This window comes from Rhinoderma darwinii, chromosome 1 (genome assembly GCF_050947455.1).
Source record: "Rhinoderma darwinii isolate aRhiDar2 chromosome 1, aRhiDar2.hap1, whole genome shotgun sequence".
NCBI lineage: Eukaryota > Metazoa > Chordata > Amphibia > Anura > Rhinodermatidae > Rhinoderma > Rhinoderma darwinii.
Window position 1 is genome coordinate 667095977 of NC_134687.1, and position 17373 is coordinate 667113349.

Genomic DNA, 17373 nt, shown 5'->3' on the forward strand with positions numbered 1-17373 from the left:
CAAAACATACACACAGGACAAATTTAAAGGCTAAAAATGTGCTCTCTTTTGTGAGAGAAAAACTGACATTCTGTACGTTTTGTGCAGAGTAAATGCAACTGACATTCTGTACGTTTTGTGCAGAGTAAATGCAAAGCTCCAAAAATTACTGCATAAAGGAGGAGGTTTTTTCAAAGGTATATTTTGGGGTAATCCACCCCCCTACCCATTCTATAGTGTGTCCAAGTCCATCTTGATCCTGTAGCTGGGGACTGGGAAACCTCCTTTTTTCCTTTTATATGTGTCCAGGCAGATAATGCTGTTCTCCCTTATTATTATCTGCCTGGACACATATAAAAGGAAAAAAGGAGGACACACTATAGAATGGGTAGGGGGGTGGATTACCCCAAAATATACCTTTGAAAAAACCTCCTCCTTTATGCAGTAATTTTTGGAGCTTTGCATTTACTCTGCACAAAACGTACAGAATGTCAGTTTTTCTCTCACAAAAGAGAGCACATTTTTAGCCTTTAAATTTGTCCTGTGTGTATGTTTTGCACATTATTTTAAACAATATGAAGTAAAAGTTATATTTTATAAAGCTCTATCATTATTCCAGTGATTCTTTACTAATTCTAAATAGAGTATTTATGCTATAAAAAACCTTTGGTGGAAGGAATAAAAATACCACCTGACATCTATTTATAGTTGTTCGGGATAGAAACGTAAGAGACACTGACTGACCAGAGCCAGAATCTGGAGTGGCTTGAGCAATTTTTAAGTAACTAACAGTGTTACTCATCGCGGATTTATGTCAGCGACTCCTCCCAAGTCCGTCCACTGTGTTCAGTCAGTTACTCGTTGTCTTCCATCCCGGGTTTCGGCACCGATATCGTTTTGGACATCAATTTAGGCAGGCAATTAACTGGACATCGTTGTCGTTGTTATTTGGTTTCAAATGGTGGGAGAGCATGCAATAAGTACCATGCATTGGAGAGAAATTAACACACTTGACAATATGTAGATGCATTGAGATTCTCTGGTTTATTAGGAAACAATACATAGATTATATATCATTAAAAGGGGTGTGGGCCATGTCTTCCTCTCCAATCACATAAGAGGGGCCGTGGCCTTCAGTCTACCCAATCAATGTTGGCCATGTCTCCTCCCTCTCCAATCATGTAAGAGGGAGCCGTGGCCTTTGGTCCATCCAATCATAATGAGAACACGTACACATAATCACATGACATATTATAATTGTAGTCATCATATTCTTAGCCTTGTGCTCAGAGTTTGTAATATGTTATTTCTAGAATTTTACAGCTTATGGGGAGATATTTCTGGGAAAGAGGAAGCCCTTTTCAGCTAGCGGAGAGAAAGAGGAACAAAAGTACAGTTTATTATGCAACATCTTTTTGATATGTAAGAGATGAGGGTTTTTTAGACAGGATAAATAAATTGAATCTGGTTCATAAGAACACGATTATTAAATGAATGATAAAGCACAGGCTTCCATCCCAATAGATACACAGACCGATAAAGATATATAGAGATAGATAGATGAAGTTACAGGGGGGGGGGGCGGTGCTACAAGGGGGACAGCATTAACCTGGTGACAGTCTCTAATTAATGCCTGTTAATAATCTGATGCGTTAAAAATATTTTGCTCTTATACCATTTCCCACATTTCAAACAAGAATATGGTTTTGTCTCTTTGTAAAATCTTTGATGAATTTTAACATTAGATTTTATTGTAAAACATGTTCCACAAATAGAACATGAATAAGGACTCGTCAGGGGAGAAGCCAAAGGTTGTAGTTAGTAATAAAACATTTCCCACATTCTGAACATTAATATGGTTTCTCCCCTGTGCAATTTCTCTGATGAACCTTAAGGTTGGCGTTAGTAATAAAACATTTCCCACATTCTGAAAATTAATATGGCTTCTCCCTTGTGTGACTTCTCTGACGAGTCCTAAAGGTTGACATTAGTACTAAACATTTCCCACATTCTGAACATGAATATGGTTTCTCCCGTGTGACTTCTCTGATGAGCCCTAAGGTTGATGTTCGTAATAAAACATTTCCCACATATGGAACATTAAAATGCCTTCTCCCCTGTGTGACTTCTCTGATGAGCCTTAAGGTTGACGTTAGTAATAAAACGTTTCCCACATTCTGAACAGGAATATGGCTTCTCCCCTGTGTGACTTCTCTGATGTTTAACAAGAGATGATTTATCTATAAAACATTTCCAACATCCTGAACAGGAGTATGGCTTCTCTCCTGTATGAATTCTCTGATGAGTCTTAAGGTTGACGTTCGTAATAAAACATTTCCCACATTCTGAACATAAATATGGTTTCTCTCCTGTGTGACTTCTCTGATGAGTCCTAAGTTTGGTGTTAGTAATAAAACATTTCCCACATTCTGAACATGAATACGGCTTCTCCCCTGTGTGACTTTTCTGATGAGTACTAAGTTTGGTGTTAGTAATAAAACATTTCCCACATTCTGAACATGAATACGGCTTCTCCCCTGTGTGACTTCTCTGATGAGCCCTAAGTTTGGCGTTAGTAATAAAACATTTCCCACATTCTGAACATGAATACGGCTTCACCCCTGTGTGACTTCTCTGATGAGCCCTCAGTTTGGTGTTCGTAATAAAACATTTCCCACATTCCGAACAGGAGTACGGCTTCTCTCCTGTGTGAATTCTCTTATGCATAACAAGACTCGAGTTTGATGTAAAAGATTTCTCACATTCTGAACATGAATATGGCTTCTCTCCTGTGTGAATTCTCTCATGTGTAACAAGACTATATTTTGTTGAAAAACATTTTTCACAATTTGAACATGAAAATGGTTTGTCTCCTGTGTGAATTCTCTCATGTGTAATAACATTACATTTTGTTGTGAAACATTTCCCACATTCTAAACATGTATATGGCTTCTCTCCTTTGTGTCTTCTCTCATGTGTAACAAGACGTGATTTATCCGTAAAACATTTCCCACATACTGAGCATGAAAATGGCTTCTCTCCGATGTGAATCTTCTTATGCGTAGCAAGATTTGATTTATGGGTAAAACATTTCGCACATACTGAGCATGAATATGGTTTCTCCCCTGTGTGAGTTCTTTGATGAAGCCTAAAATGGTCTTTAGCAATAAAACATTTCCCACATTCTGAACATGAATATGGCTTCTCTCCCGTGTGACTTCTCTGATGTGTAACAAGATTTGATTTTGATGTAAAACATTTTCCACATTCTAAACATGAATACGGCTTCTCTCCTGTGTGACTTCTCTCATGGGTAAGAACATCAGACTTACGAGTGAAACATTTTCCACATTCTGAACAGAAGTATGGCTTCTTTCTTGTGTGACTTTTCTGATGTACCCTAAGATTTGTATCAGTAATAAAACATTTCCCACATTCTAAACATGAATACGGCTTCTCCCCTGTGTGACTTTTCTCATGTCTAGGAAGATATGACTTACGAGTAAAAGATTTTCCACATTCTAAACAGGAGTATGGCTTATCCCCTGTGTGACTTCTATCATGTCGATCAAAGCCTGATTTACTGGTAAAACATTTCCCACATTCTGAACAGGAGTATGGCTTCTCCACTGTGTGAATTCTCTGTGTAAAAAGATCTGAGTTTTTTGTAAACGGTTTTCCACATTCACTACCTTGCAATCTTTTACCCCATTTCTGACCTCTACTTGTGGTAACAATCTGTGATTGGTCAGGAGAAGGTTCCTTATGATTAGGGGGATTATATGATAAATCTGTACTGTGAACTCCTGGATGTACATTAAGGGTAAGGATGTTTTCCCCTGAAGACTGCTGAATGAGATCTTCATCTTCTACTTTATAATTTTGCGATAACATGAAGTTTCTCTCAGAGTTCTTACTGGGCTTTCCTGTAAGGATTAAAAATGTTTTGGGTTTTTAAAAGCCACAAACTAGACAAACTTAAATCATTCACATTAGACTAAAAACACACAAGCAGTTTTTAATGCAGTCTGATGAGGTTTTTTTTATGCCATTTTTTGAGTTACAGCTCCAAAGGCAGTAAGGTAGCTGGGTTAAATGTAGTACAGCGGTGTAAAGTAACCTGCTCAGGGAGAAGAAGCGCACAGATTAATCTCAAATGTCTTGCAGTGGACAAATGCTTCGGTTGTACTTGAGTTAGAATAGCAGTAATATCATGTGGTGGAAATGCCAGGACCAAATCTGAGGCCTTGTTTAACATTGAATTTACAGCAATAATAGCTTTCACACATGATGGGGAACCTCGGGCCACAGGGTCTAGTCTAGCTGAATAATATGCTACCAGGCGCTGCTGTGGTCCATGACTTTGTGTGAGAACTGCAGTGGCATGTCCATTTTGTTCAGTACAGTACAAAGTATATGCTTGCGTAGAGGTACTCCATGGATTGGTGTCACAAGCCGCTACCAAACACAACTCCTCCTCATTCAGCTGATAATCCAGAATACTTTGAGAATCTCACTTTTATCAGGTTCTGCAAATACTTGATTCATACAAAAACAAATAAAAATAAAACATCCCCAAAAACTTTACATCAAATTAACAATGTCCAGACAAGTTTTGTTTTGCCTTCTCCCTCATCTAAATCCTTAAAGACTCGTGTGAGTGATGTCACCTCGCCTCCTGTGTAACTTTGCTGGAGGGGGATGGTCTCTTACACATAAACCAAAATTGTACCTGATCAGTTCCTTCACCCTTCCCCCCTTTGTGGACTCTGCGAGAGTGATGTAGCAGAGTTCAAAACTACATCTCAACATAACACTAATTTAACCCCCTGTAATGTACAACAGCCTGAAACAAAAATGACTTTTTCCTGACAAAATACATTTGATCTTTACAATGACATAACTCATGTGTGAAATCAAAAATAAAACAATTGTAGTTAGTTATTCAATAAAACAGAAAATATCTCTGATCACATTAATTACTGCAAACCAATAAACAGTATATAAAAATAGGGAACGGTGGGGGCACATACATTTTCAAACCCCCGTGTCTCACAGTATCTGTAGTTTAATACATCTGAATTATCAAAACACATGAAATCTGATCACATCATAACACATAAATATCGTAACTTTTATAACCAACAGCGCTTGCGCAAAAGAGAAGAAATGTATTTAGGTTTGTAGACATTACTGATATATATATATATCTCTCAGCAGTGCATATTGAAATCCCTTTGTCTCATCAGCCCTGCAGACTGCACCCAGTCAGCCCCCCTCCTCCTCCTCCCAAACACAGCACACTTTAGGGGGGAGGGAGGTCACACACTCATTTCTCACAACTTCTCACAATCTTAACACTTTCAATGCCGGCAAAACAACATACGTATCTGCAATCATTTATCACACCATTGTACAGGAATTATCTACGTTAATGTTTAACAGTACAATCTGACGGCCACCATCTCTATATTATGATGACGTGTTGTTTCATCAGTGAACTAGACTGGAACTTCTGTAAATAGAAAAAACACTACAAATGACAAAATTAACAAGGTGATTATTTCATACTGATTTGGTTGGGCCGGGCGTGGCCACATCCTCCGGAGGGGGCTTATAAAATCCACCTTCTTGTGTGAGTACCTGCTAGTCCTTCATTTATATTTTCCATTCCTTTTGAATCCATTCATGGCTTTGGCTATAAAAACTGCACCAAAAACGGAGTAATTCCAGCTTTATAAAGCTTTGTATAAGAATGAAAACACTAAACACTGACACACAAAGTTGTGGTTTTTTATAACACAGTAACTGACTAGCTAAAGGACTACGCTGACAACGGATGCTACAGATTGACGCCGACTAACTGACGCGACTAAATGATACTGACGGATTGACAGTGATGGACTAACAAGTCACGCGATAGATTGACACTGACAATTGACGTAAATGCTAGACAACTATTGAAGATCTAAATCAAATTTTTTGTTGAATTAAAAAAAGAAAATTCTCTTTCATACACTGGGAGATGGTGTGGTCAGACATTGGAAACAGGGAGGTGATGAGGCATGGAAAGGGTTAATGGGTGCTTTTTTAACTGAAGGGCAGAAATAAACGGCACAGGCTCTGATCTCTTCTACTTTACTTCACCAACTAAGAGATCAGAGCCAGTGACCGGTATTTTTCACTTGCTCCGGTGCAAAACGCACTGTGATTGGTGGGTTTGAATAGACCCACCAAATTACAGCGATCGTCGGCAATGGACCACTGCTATTGGTCCATTGCTGCTCATGTGGGACAATAGGGAAGGGCGGGACAGTACAAGTACCGGGAACGGTTTTAGATGTAAATACAATGTGATCGGTGGATCTGTACAGATGCATCGATCACATTGATCTCGACATTGGACCGCTATGATGGGTACATTTCTGGTGGAGAGTGTCCGCTGTCGGGGAAAGTTGATCACCTGGTTCCCAGACACTGTCCGTTAGGACAGTGAGCATCGGGAGCGGTTCAGTAACTATGTCCTGGTGCGGAAGGTGACCTCTCCCCAGGATTTATAGTTACTGACCAGTGCTGGTAGTGGTTATGAAGTTTAATTGGAGGAGGTTCTATCTGTCACCTCATCGGTGCCCTCGCGATGGGTTGTCATCGCTTCTCTGCCTTTTGGCGAAGATCAAGTGTAGTAGCTGTTCTGATCAGTCCTTATAAGGGCGTAAGCTCGGAGAACCACTGGGGGCTAGATTCACTTAGGTCAGCAATTAAAGAGTGTTCCAGAGGCAGCTGGCGACGAACTGCGGAGAAGAACCATCGATGACGATCCAGAAAAAAGAGGTCATCGGGGAAGAAGCACCGAGAGATCGCTGCCGGGGAATAAGGAGAACTGCAAAGGAGACCTTCGGAGAAGAATCGCTGCTGAAGGGGATCTTCGAGGAAGCTGTGCCACAGAGGAAGAAGAGCTCGACGAATATCTTCCCCGGAAGAAAACTCCACGCAAGAACCTCGGCCAGCAAGGAGATTTGCATAGCCCTGCCTCCTTTGAGAAGAGAGTTAGGGAAGACCCTCCCCAAGCGACAGGAACAGCTGGAAGTAGCCATGGCCTCAACCAGCAACCCAGAAGAAGGCTGATGGGCCAGGCCAGCAGACCCAGGCCAAGACATCACCTTCCGAAGCCTCCTCAAGCCAATAGACCACCAGGAAGCCGAACCAGGCCGCCTCTACCTTGGAGACCTGGATGAAGCAGACCGTGGTCCTGAAGCTGAACGAGGTGGACGCGAGAAGTGTTCACCCAGCAGATGCTCTTGGACCAGGGCTTCACTAAGCCTGAAACCATGAGTATTCAAGCCTTCATGACAGGGATCTTCTTTGTAATCTTTGCATCTATCAACATTTGCGGAAGATACTGGGAGATGGTGAAAGTGGCAAGACCTGAATTCCCTTTCTCTCGCTTTGTGGAAAACTGCCCTGTCCAAAGAGAGCAAAGGCCGGTGACCGCTTCAATGCAGAAAACACACACCCCCGGCATAGACATCGCCACGCTCCTGAGGTGTTTCTGCACAGTGGTGAGGGAACCCCCCCACATCCTGAACGGACTCAGCTTTTGGACTGGCAAGTGGTCAGTAATTGTCCGACTCAACAAAGACTCAAGCTCGGAAGACGGCCTCCAGCCCGGATTGTTGGGAAACTCCTACGGCCTCCTCTTCTACCCGGTCATGCTGCAGATCTGCAGGAGATGCAGCAAGGGTCACTCGATGAAGGACTGCCTGCAAGAACTGCTGGGGAACAGGATACAAGACCAAAGACTGCCCGAAACGGACCACGTGTAACCTCTGCGGACAAGCAGCCCATGCTTAGGACTGCCCGAATAGGGAAAGATCCTGAGCATCTGTGGCAGTGAAAGCTCCGGGCAGAGGGAACCCCGCCCCAGCCAAAGTTCCAGCATTACAGAAGACCGGGAAGAAGAAGGATGGTAAGAGGACAACAGTTCCTTCCCCCCTCACCTTCACCCTGCCCGCCCATCACCCCCACTTAGGCTCTCACCTTCTCCTACCCAGCCACCACAGTGGTCCTGTCACCTGCCGCGCTTCCCAACACAGCTTCCCTTCTCCCCACTTCCAGCAGCATTAACATCTTCCCCTCCAGCTGCTAGAGTTCTTTCCTTGGAGGATTTTCCCCCTCTTGTCTCCTCTGGTACCCTCCAGAGGAAGAGAGATGTGAGGGACAGCCCAGCTGCTGACACCTCAAAGATGTCTGATCCAAACTGCTTATCGAGATGGTGACCGAAGCATCTTTGCAGGTCGTTGTGGGATCTATGGGGAACGGCACTGTGAACTATTCATGGAGCCGGACCGATGGTTCACTTCGTTCTTGGAATGACTTTGTGTTCACCTCCCAGGCAGTCAAGCAGCATGGGCACTCTATGGTCCCCTGCTTCTTCTCTGACCACAGGGCCATTCTCTTGCAATGTGCCATTTGCCATGGTTTCCCCACTGGCCCAGGCTCTCGGAAGCTGAATTGCGCCCAGCTGGAAAGAGAGGAAGTACTGGCGGAACTTAGGGACGCCTATATTGTTTGGCGGAATTACAACATTTTCTTTAACAAAACCTGTGACTGGTGTATGTTAAAGTTGAATATCGTTGTTTCTTCCAAGCAAAAAGTCGTCAACAGGCGTGTGAGAGGAAGAGAGACTTCAGGGAGATGCAGCGTCAGTTGCGATCCCTGCAAGACCTCCTTCAATGTGGCTGTGACATCAGGAAGGAGCTGGAGGAGGCAAAAAGAACCTGAAAAGACACTGAGGAGGAATCCAAGCAAATTGACTTTCGTTCCAAGGTGGAGAACTTGGAGAAGGGTGAGAAATGTAACTCGTTCTTTTTCAGGAAACTCCATGCCGGCCACACGCCCCTGAAGGAACTCCGAGATGAGACCGGAAACATGCATTCTGGGAGGACTACAAGATCCTCGCTAAAGTATTGGCTAATAGACTGAAGGTGGTCATCGAACGGATCATCGGATCGGACCAAACCAAACCCTGATGCCAGACAGTGGCGCTCTCTAAACATGGGTAAGGTGTTCCACTGTAGCTGCAGGGGTAACTGGTAGTTTAGACCAATATTGGACAACACTACTTAAATTCATTTACTATCCATTGTTTCCATTTACTGTTAGGCTGCTGTAGATATGCTACATGCATGGTTCCATTTAGGAGTAGGGGATCGTTACTTTGGACTTTACATAGGCACATGCAGGTTGCATGGTGCAATACATTTCATATACATTGTCCACTCATTCCTGTTAGGATTCAGCGCCCTCTGTTGTGTATCAGTGTCTGGTATCCATCTATACTGTGGTAATCATCTGTTTTTAATCTTGTTTGTTGTTATGTATCAATAAATTTATACCTTTTAATATAAATTCGTGGTATGTCAGACGCCGATTTTTAGGCTTTTGTTTCCAGTGGCGGGTTTTGCACCGTTACTTCCATTTGTACTATGAGCTTAATTGCTCAGTCCCTTGAGTACTTTACATTCAATTATGGGTTTGATCTAATTTCATAATGTTGGGATTCTTTTGGTTGCTCTCCATATAGGTATAGCAGGTCTAGGACACTTCAAGGTCAAGTGTTCGCTGTACATGGATGATGTGACAGTCTTCTGCGCTGACCAGCGTTTAAGGGCAAAGGTCAACTGCTGGAAGTCAGAAGCTATGCTCTTCGGGAACTGGCACCGGTCTTCTTCTGCCCCCTTCCCATTTACCATCGAGCCGGACTTCATCAAAATTCTGGGAAGGAAGGTGCAGCCCTAAAGTCGTGGGAAGAACGCTTGGCCAAAGTCTACCAAATAAATCGGACTGTGGAGCCTCAGACAACTCATTATTGAGGGTAAGGCACTAGTCCTGTGTAACGAAGTCTTGCCCATGTTGCAGTACACTGCGCAGGCATGGCCCCCTCTTGCCACTGTCTCGAGGGCCATTACCAGTGTTTTGCTTCATCTGGGACTCGAAAATGGACAGAGTAAAGTGGACTGTTATGTACAAGGAGCCCCGCAAAGGTGGGAAGGGTATACCCGATATCCCCACACTGCTGCGGATTGCCTTTGTATGTGACTGCGTTCATATGACTTTAAAGGACAGCAAATGGCTCTGCAGGCAAGGCCATGTCCCGTTTTTTCCTCCTTCCCCTCTTGCGAGGTTTTGGCTGGGACAAGTGAGACAGCTCCTTCCCTTACAACTGGCACTCTCCCTGGTTCAATGGAGATGTTGTCCAATTTGTGGGGGAGCATCAACTGAAGGGTCTTAAGCCCGACTTGTGTAAACCGAAGACAATCCACAAGCACATCAGAGCAAAAGACTTGGCGGAGTCTGTTGCAGGGCAGCATGCGGACACGTTGGAAACAGTTTTGACTAACATGTCATCTAGCAGGTTGACCAACAGGCACAAGGATATTTCAAGGATGGCCATCCAGGCAGGACTGCCTCTTAGGTCATACATGCATGCCTACAACCTGTGCAAGAGCCAGTAATGCCCCAGGTGCCCCATCACGGAGGAAACATCTTTGCACAATTTCTGGCAGTGCCCCTTTGGACAGGTTCTGTTGAAAGCCTTGGAACACAAACTAGACTACTCAGTTCCCAGAAACAGACAGTCGTACCACTCGATACTTTATGGACTATTTCCTGAGGTTAACACTGTTGGATCAATCCAGGAGGCCTGGCGTCCTATGAACTGTTTTAAGGACTCTCTATGGTTTGCCAGGAATCGCCTAGTCCTGCGGGGAGAGTCTGTCCCCGTCCAGGACTTCTGCAAGCTGATCCACAGCCGGCTGAGAGACTATTCTACCTGGGACAGCCCGGACATTGATGAGGAAGAGGATGGATACTCCCCCCCCCACTTTGCCTTCTTGTGTGTGGTCCCTCAATAAAGCTTGGGGTCTGTGATTTCCCCTCCTTCCCACTCCCCCATCACTTGTCTAATGCTTTGTTGATTGATTTTAGTGAATGGAAGATTGTTAGTGTAGTATGTGGTGTGACCTGCTGCAGCTCTATGGGGAGATGGTGGAGGAGGGCAGAATGCCTCCGTCATTGAGGGAAGGCATGATCACGATCTTGTATAAGTGAAAGGGGGAGAGATGTGACCTGAAAAACTGGCGTCCCAACTCTCTCCTGAACGTGGACTACAAAATTCTCGCTAAAGTATTGTCATAGGTTAGCCTGTACTGTGTTATACGGTCACGCTATGTTTGGCGATTTTTATTATTTACTGCTTCATGGCCTGCGCTGCGTCACAGTAATGTTTGTTTGATGACGACTGATTGTGTATAAAGCATTTTCAATCAAAAAATAGGTTGTCATGGCAGTCAGGGGCCTCAAGCTATATTCCCAGTACAGTTAAAAACAGCCCGTGAATACTGGCCGTCAGAAAATAGAACGTCGTTTGATTTTTGGTTGTTTTTACAGCCTGATGGCCCCCATAAAAAAAGTAAACGGATCAGTTTTTAATGACGTTTTTCAAAAAGCCATTCTTGTAACGGCAATTAAAAACTGATCCTGGCCCTCACAAGGCTTTGTGAGAATACCCGGGTAGAGCGACGTCAATGTTTTTGGCCAGGGATTCTGCCCCTAGAGGGAGCCCCTGACGTCACTGTCCATATATGGACACTAGGTACTTTGAGATGCTGGAATGCCTAGCCGGAGCGTCGGCAACGCATCGTCCCGGGATTCTGCTCCTGGAGGGTGTCATCGGGTTTGTTAAGATAATACACGATCAACAGAGCCAGTGAAGACAGGGCAACTCCAACACTAATTTATTGCATCCAATGCTGACAGAACAAGTAGCCTTCACTGAAAGAACAGCACACAGTTCACAAAATAAGGTGATCAGAGGAACATCTTCAGAGCACTGGCATCAGCTCTCCAGAAGATCTAGATCCAGAACCCCCATTCTCCCCAGGACAAGCCCTTATATAACCCTCAGGGGGGGACGGGACATCTTGGCAGCTTCTAGTCACAATCATTATAATGACTTTAGTTTGTATCTCTACTGTCTGTATGTGAGTTGTGGTCCTTTGTACTATTATGTGTATGAGGACACACTGAGGGAGATAATGGGATCTGGTTTGTTTGCTGGTCTCTAGCTGAGTGATGGTGGTGCCTCCTGATGACCCCCTATGGAGTCTGGACAATGAGAACACTATGTCTTGTGGACTTCACCTCTGACTCGTCTGATTGTCCATAGGCTGGAGACACGACCTGTGGTACCTGATTACAGAGTCATTGCTCTCTGCTGAGGACTCACAATAAACCACACATAATGCACCATCACAGAGGGCAGGGGCTTCTCCGGGAGTGGAATCCTTGTCCAGAGCATCAGTAATGCATCGTCCCGAGATTCTGCTCCTGGAGGTCAGGGCTTCTCCGGGATTGGAATCCTTGGCAAGAGTGTTGGCAATGCTCTGGCCGGGAAATACCCTCTAAGAGGGAGTCACTAGTGGCACTATTTACAGGGGTTGTGGTCTGTGGGACTGTTGACTGGCACTTTATATGTGGGCATTATCTAAGTGGGCACTGCGGTACTATGAACATGGGAGCTGTAGTGTTTTAAGGGGGTTGGGACAAAAATATCCTGACAAATGGAGTTTATCCATTTTATAAGTGGCTGTCAAGAACGGATGGCAAACAGATGACAAATGGCCATTAAAATGGTCAAATGGTCGGGAAATGGATGAGAATTTAGGGACACTAGTGCAAAACAGCCATGAATATCTCAGTCTATCAGTTTTTAACTGCCTTTTTTTTTATCACTGTCATGTGAATATAACCTCACTAGGTCCATACGGGGAGAAACGTAGGAAGCCAGGACTAAGTCGTTGGGCGCTGTCATTGCACAGAGCGAAGTCACTCGTTACCGGAAGCATGTTGTCACGAGTCCGGAAGAGCGTCATAGGCAACCGAAACGGACGTTGCATGCGCTCCACATGGAACACATGCCGGAGGAGTTGCTGGAAGGAGGACATCCCCCTCTCCAGCTAGGAACAGGATCCTGTGATGCTGGAGACTGGGTGGGGGGGATGGGGGGACACAGCTGGGGAATCGGGAGGAACCGAAGCTGGAACCGGACGTCTCGCTTTACCAAAAGCGCAGAAGAGACCAGAGGCAGGATCAGTGACCCTGGAGGCAGAACCGGGGAGAGGAGGGGGGGCTATTTAACTACCTGCTGTTTCCTGTCCCTATTAGAGGCGGCGCTCCAACCTCCTGTGGTGCTGTCATAGAGCCTAAAGTGAGAAATGTTTATAGATCGTTTTACCTTGTGATGAGAGAGGCCGGTAGTCCTCCATCATGACCTCCTTGTACAGATCCTTGTGTCCTTCTACATACTCCCACTCCTCCATGGAGAAATAGACAGCGACATCCTGACACTTTATAGGAACCTGACACACACAATGATACGGTCATTACCCAGAATCCTCCAGTGCCAATACTGTATAATTTCCCAGCATTCCCAGCAGTGTCACCTCTCCAGTCAGCAGCTCAGTGATCTTGTGGAGAAGTTCTAGGATCTTCTGCTTATTGTTCTTCTCATGTATCCGGGAGTGAGGAGGGGGCTCTGTGATGGGGGCCTGGCTGATGCTCCGCCCTCCTGACTCATGACTGCTGGGGGCCACACAGTCACCCCATGTCTTCTTCACTATTGTATAATCCTGGGGAGAGGGAGAGAAAAAAACGTATAGAACTTCATTTGTATAACAAAGGAAAATGTGACGTGATGGAAACCTTTATATGTTACAGGAGGAAAGAAACTAAAATCACAAGAACACGATCTGACATTAATGTGGGGGGGGGGGGAGATCAGAACTGTACACCTGGCCGGTGTAATCCTAGATCTATCCTAAGAGAAATATAAGAAGGAAATAATATAAATGTCAACTAGATGAATAATGTGATTCTCCTCCTGCCGTCATCTTCTATGTTTCTATATAGATGTCAGACTAGTGGTAGAAATTCTCGTCTCCAGGACAGACTCCGGCCATGTGATTCTCCTGGTCCCTGTGGTCCTTCTCTTCCTGGTTCCTGTGCTCCTTCTCTTCCTGGTTCCTGTGCTCCTTCTCTTCCTGGTTCCTGTGCTCCTTCTCTTCCTGGTTCCTGTGCTCCTTCTCCTCCTGGTTCCTGTGCTCCTTCTCCTCCTGGTTACAACATGACTACTTACTATTCTCATTACTCTACATTACTATCACCATGACACATAACTGACCATATTGCTGGCTGATCTTCACTTCTTTCTGTCACTTGGAAGGTCTCATAGATTGTATACAGGACACTGGCTTCTTCCTCTTATGGGTGACTTGTTACATAATACAATAAAGAACATAGAAATATAGAAACGTTTACCTCTCCGCTCAGCAGGTAGATGATCTCAAGGGTGAAGTTTAATATTCTTGTGGTCATCTCATTGCTGTCCTTGTCCATCGTTGGTGGGTCATTCAAGAGAAGGAACATTCTGGATGAGAACATGGATCCACCGGAGGTTGTAGTACTGCAGGAGTCTTTAGGAGAAGAAGAGAGAATCATACAGGGGACGACGTCATGTGGGAAATACAGAACCTCACTTATTGAGAGAAACCGGTTCTTCGAGCCTCCACCACATGGAATAAAGGGACATGATCAGTGCCGACAATAATCTACAGGATACATGTCTGATTGATGAGAGGTCCAGGTCCCAGAGGGGTGACCTGTAGTTATGCGGTCGAGGGGCGACGCGTACCTATGCGGTCGAGGGGCGACGCGTACCTATGCGGTCGAGGCGTACCTATGCGGACGAGGGGCGACGCGTACCTATGCGGACGAGGGGCGACGCGTACCTATGCGGACGAGGGGCGACGCGTACCTATGCGGACGAGGGGCGACGCGTACCTATGCGGACGAGGGGCGACGCGTACCTATGCGGACGAGGGGCGACGCGTACCTATGCGGACGAGGGGCGACGCGTACCTATGCGGACGAGGGGCGACGCGTACCTATGCGGACGAGGGGCGACGCGTACCTATGCGGACGAGGGGCGACGCGTACCTATGCGGACGAGGGGCGACGCGTACCTATGCGGACGAGGGGCGACGCGTACCTATGCGGACGAGGGGCGACGCGTACCTATGCGGACGAGGGGCGACGCGTACCTATGCGGACGAGGGGCGACGCGTACCTATGCGGACGAGGGGCGACGCGTACCTATGCGGACGAGGGGCGACGCGTACCTATGCGGACGAGGGGCGACGCGTACCTATGCGGACGAGGGGGGACGCGTACCTATGCGGACGAGGGGCGACGCGTACCTATGCGGACGAGGGGCGACACGTACCTATGCGGACGAGGGGGGGGACGCGTACCTATGCGGACGAGGGGGGACCGCGTACCTATGCGGACGAGGGGGGCCCGCGTAGCTATGCGGACGAGGGGGGACCGCGTACCTATGCGGACGAGGGGGGACCGCGTACCTATGCGGACGAGGGGGGACGCGTACTTATGCGGACGAGGGGGGAAGCGTACCTATGCGGACGAGGGGGGACCGCGTACCTATGCGGACGAGGGGGGACCCCTACCTATGTGGACGAGGGGAGACCCCTACCTATGTGGACGACGGGGGACCCGTACCTATGTGGACGACGGGGGACCCGTACCTATGTGGACGACGGGGGACCCGTACCTATGTGGACGACGGGGGACCCGTACCTATGTGGACGACGGGGGACCCGTACCTATGTGGACGACGGGGGACCCGTACCTATGTGGACGAGGGGAGACCCGTACCTATGTGGACGAGGGGGGACCCGTACCTATGTGGATGAGGGGGGCTGCTGGTGACTGGTCTAGGCAGAGGATGAATAAAGAGGTGGTCACACATGTACGACTCCTATTCACTTCTACGCGTGTAAAGGAAACAGACGAGCGCGGCCCCCTCTACATTCATTCTCTGCGAGGATGCAGCGACCACCTCACCAGGCAGGTCGGGGTCCCCCTCTTATCTACATTAGATGTGGTTCCCATAGGAGGGACCCGCATCTATCAGACATGTATGGAATATCCTGTTATGATATAAATGTGATGAAAATACCGCTCTACAACCGTGGTGGAACAAACAGAATGACACTTCCTAGTAATTAATTTTTCCATGAACCTCCACCAGGGCACGGACAGAAAACAACATGGAAACAGAAAATAAAAGTCCTCTCCCCTTTACCTGATCTAGTAAGTGACAGAGGACATTGAAAAAGATGCCCAAAAATAACACTTGAATCAATCAAATTAGGCCCAAAAAGCAAATGTGTGGGGAAAACCTGCGTCATTGGTGATTTTCTATGTGCGAGGAGGAGGGGGAATAATTGTAATTCATTAGTATTGGAGTAGATCATGAAAGCGCACTATAAAAACTGTTAAAGGGATTCTGTCCCCAGAAATTGCCCTATAAAAGCAGCAGCGCAGTAAGACAGTGGAGCCTCACCTGAATATAATGCCGTTTTCCGATGCGTGGCTACGTTGTAGAAATAGAAGTTTATTGGTAATATGTAAATGAGCAGTTTGGAGCAATGAGGGCGTCACCTCCTCATCTTACTGTTCTCCTGCTTTTATAGGGCAATTTCTGGTGATAGATTCCCTTTATATAAAGATATACATGTAGGTATAGTAAACATCCAATGATAGGCAGCACTCCAATGTCAAGGTGAAAAAAAGGTAGCTTTAATAGCCCCCGTGCGGCGTTTCGGCTCAATACAAGGAGCCTTTCTCAAGCACATTAAACAGTGCAAAACATGGTGATATATATAGCGGCTGAACAAAGTAGCCCCCATCAATGAGTGATTAATACATAGAAATAAATCTGATTACTACAGCTCGTTTTCACTTTATTAAAGTTCCAGATGTAATGCTGGACTTCTCTTTTTAGCATTTTTACTATTGCTAAGGGTGGGTTCACACGAGCGTGTTACATCCGTAAAGGACGGAACGTATTTCGTCCGCAAGTCCCGGACCGAACACACTGCAGGGAGCCGGGCTCCTAGCATCATAGTTATATACGACGTTAGGAGTCCCTTCCTCGCTGCGGGACAACTGTCCCGTACTGTAATCATGTTATCAGTAAGGGACAGTAGTTCCACGGAGAGGCCGGAACTCCTAGTGTCGTACATAACTATGATGCTAGGAGCCCGGCTCCCTGCACTGTGTTCGGTCCGGGACTTGCGGCCGAAATACGTTCCGTCCTTTACGGACGTAGCATGCTCGTGTGAACCCAGCCTTACACTGTTTGGACTTTTTAATGTATGAGAACATGTGACATTGGTATCGATTTTATTGCTATGTGTATTAATCACTCATTGATTGGGACTACTTTGTTCAGCCGCTATATATCACCATGTTTTG

The 17373-nt window shown here is 46.0% G+C and overlaps 1 protein-coding gene and 1 pseudogene across 1 annotated transcript in view; one reads left to right on the forward strand and one right to left on the reverse strand.

The window, feature by feature from the left end:
• Positions 1-1988: 1988 nt before the first annotated feature.
• Positions 1989-17373, reverse strand: part of LOC142664846 (uncharacterized) — a 43651-nt gene continuing 28266 nt past the window's right edge. Inside the window, exons 5-8 of the mRNA XM_075844238.1 lie at positions 14356-14510; positions 13482-13667; positions 13274-13397; positions 1989-3905 (exon numbers count right to left, since the gene is read on the reverse strand). Coding sequence (XP_075700353.1) covers positions 2080-3905; positions 13274-13397; positions 13482-13667; positions 14356-14510 — 2291 coding nt within the window. The 3' untranslated portion in view covers positions 1989-2079. The remainder of the gene's footprint in view (positions 3906-13273; positions 13398-13481; positions 13668-14355; positions 14511-17373) is intronic.
• Positions 6627-6710, forward strand: LOC142722373 (U2 spliceosomal RNA; annotated as a pseudogene).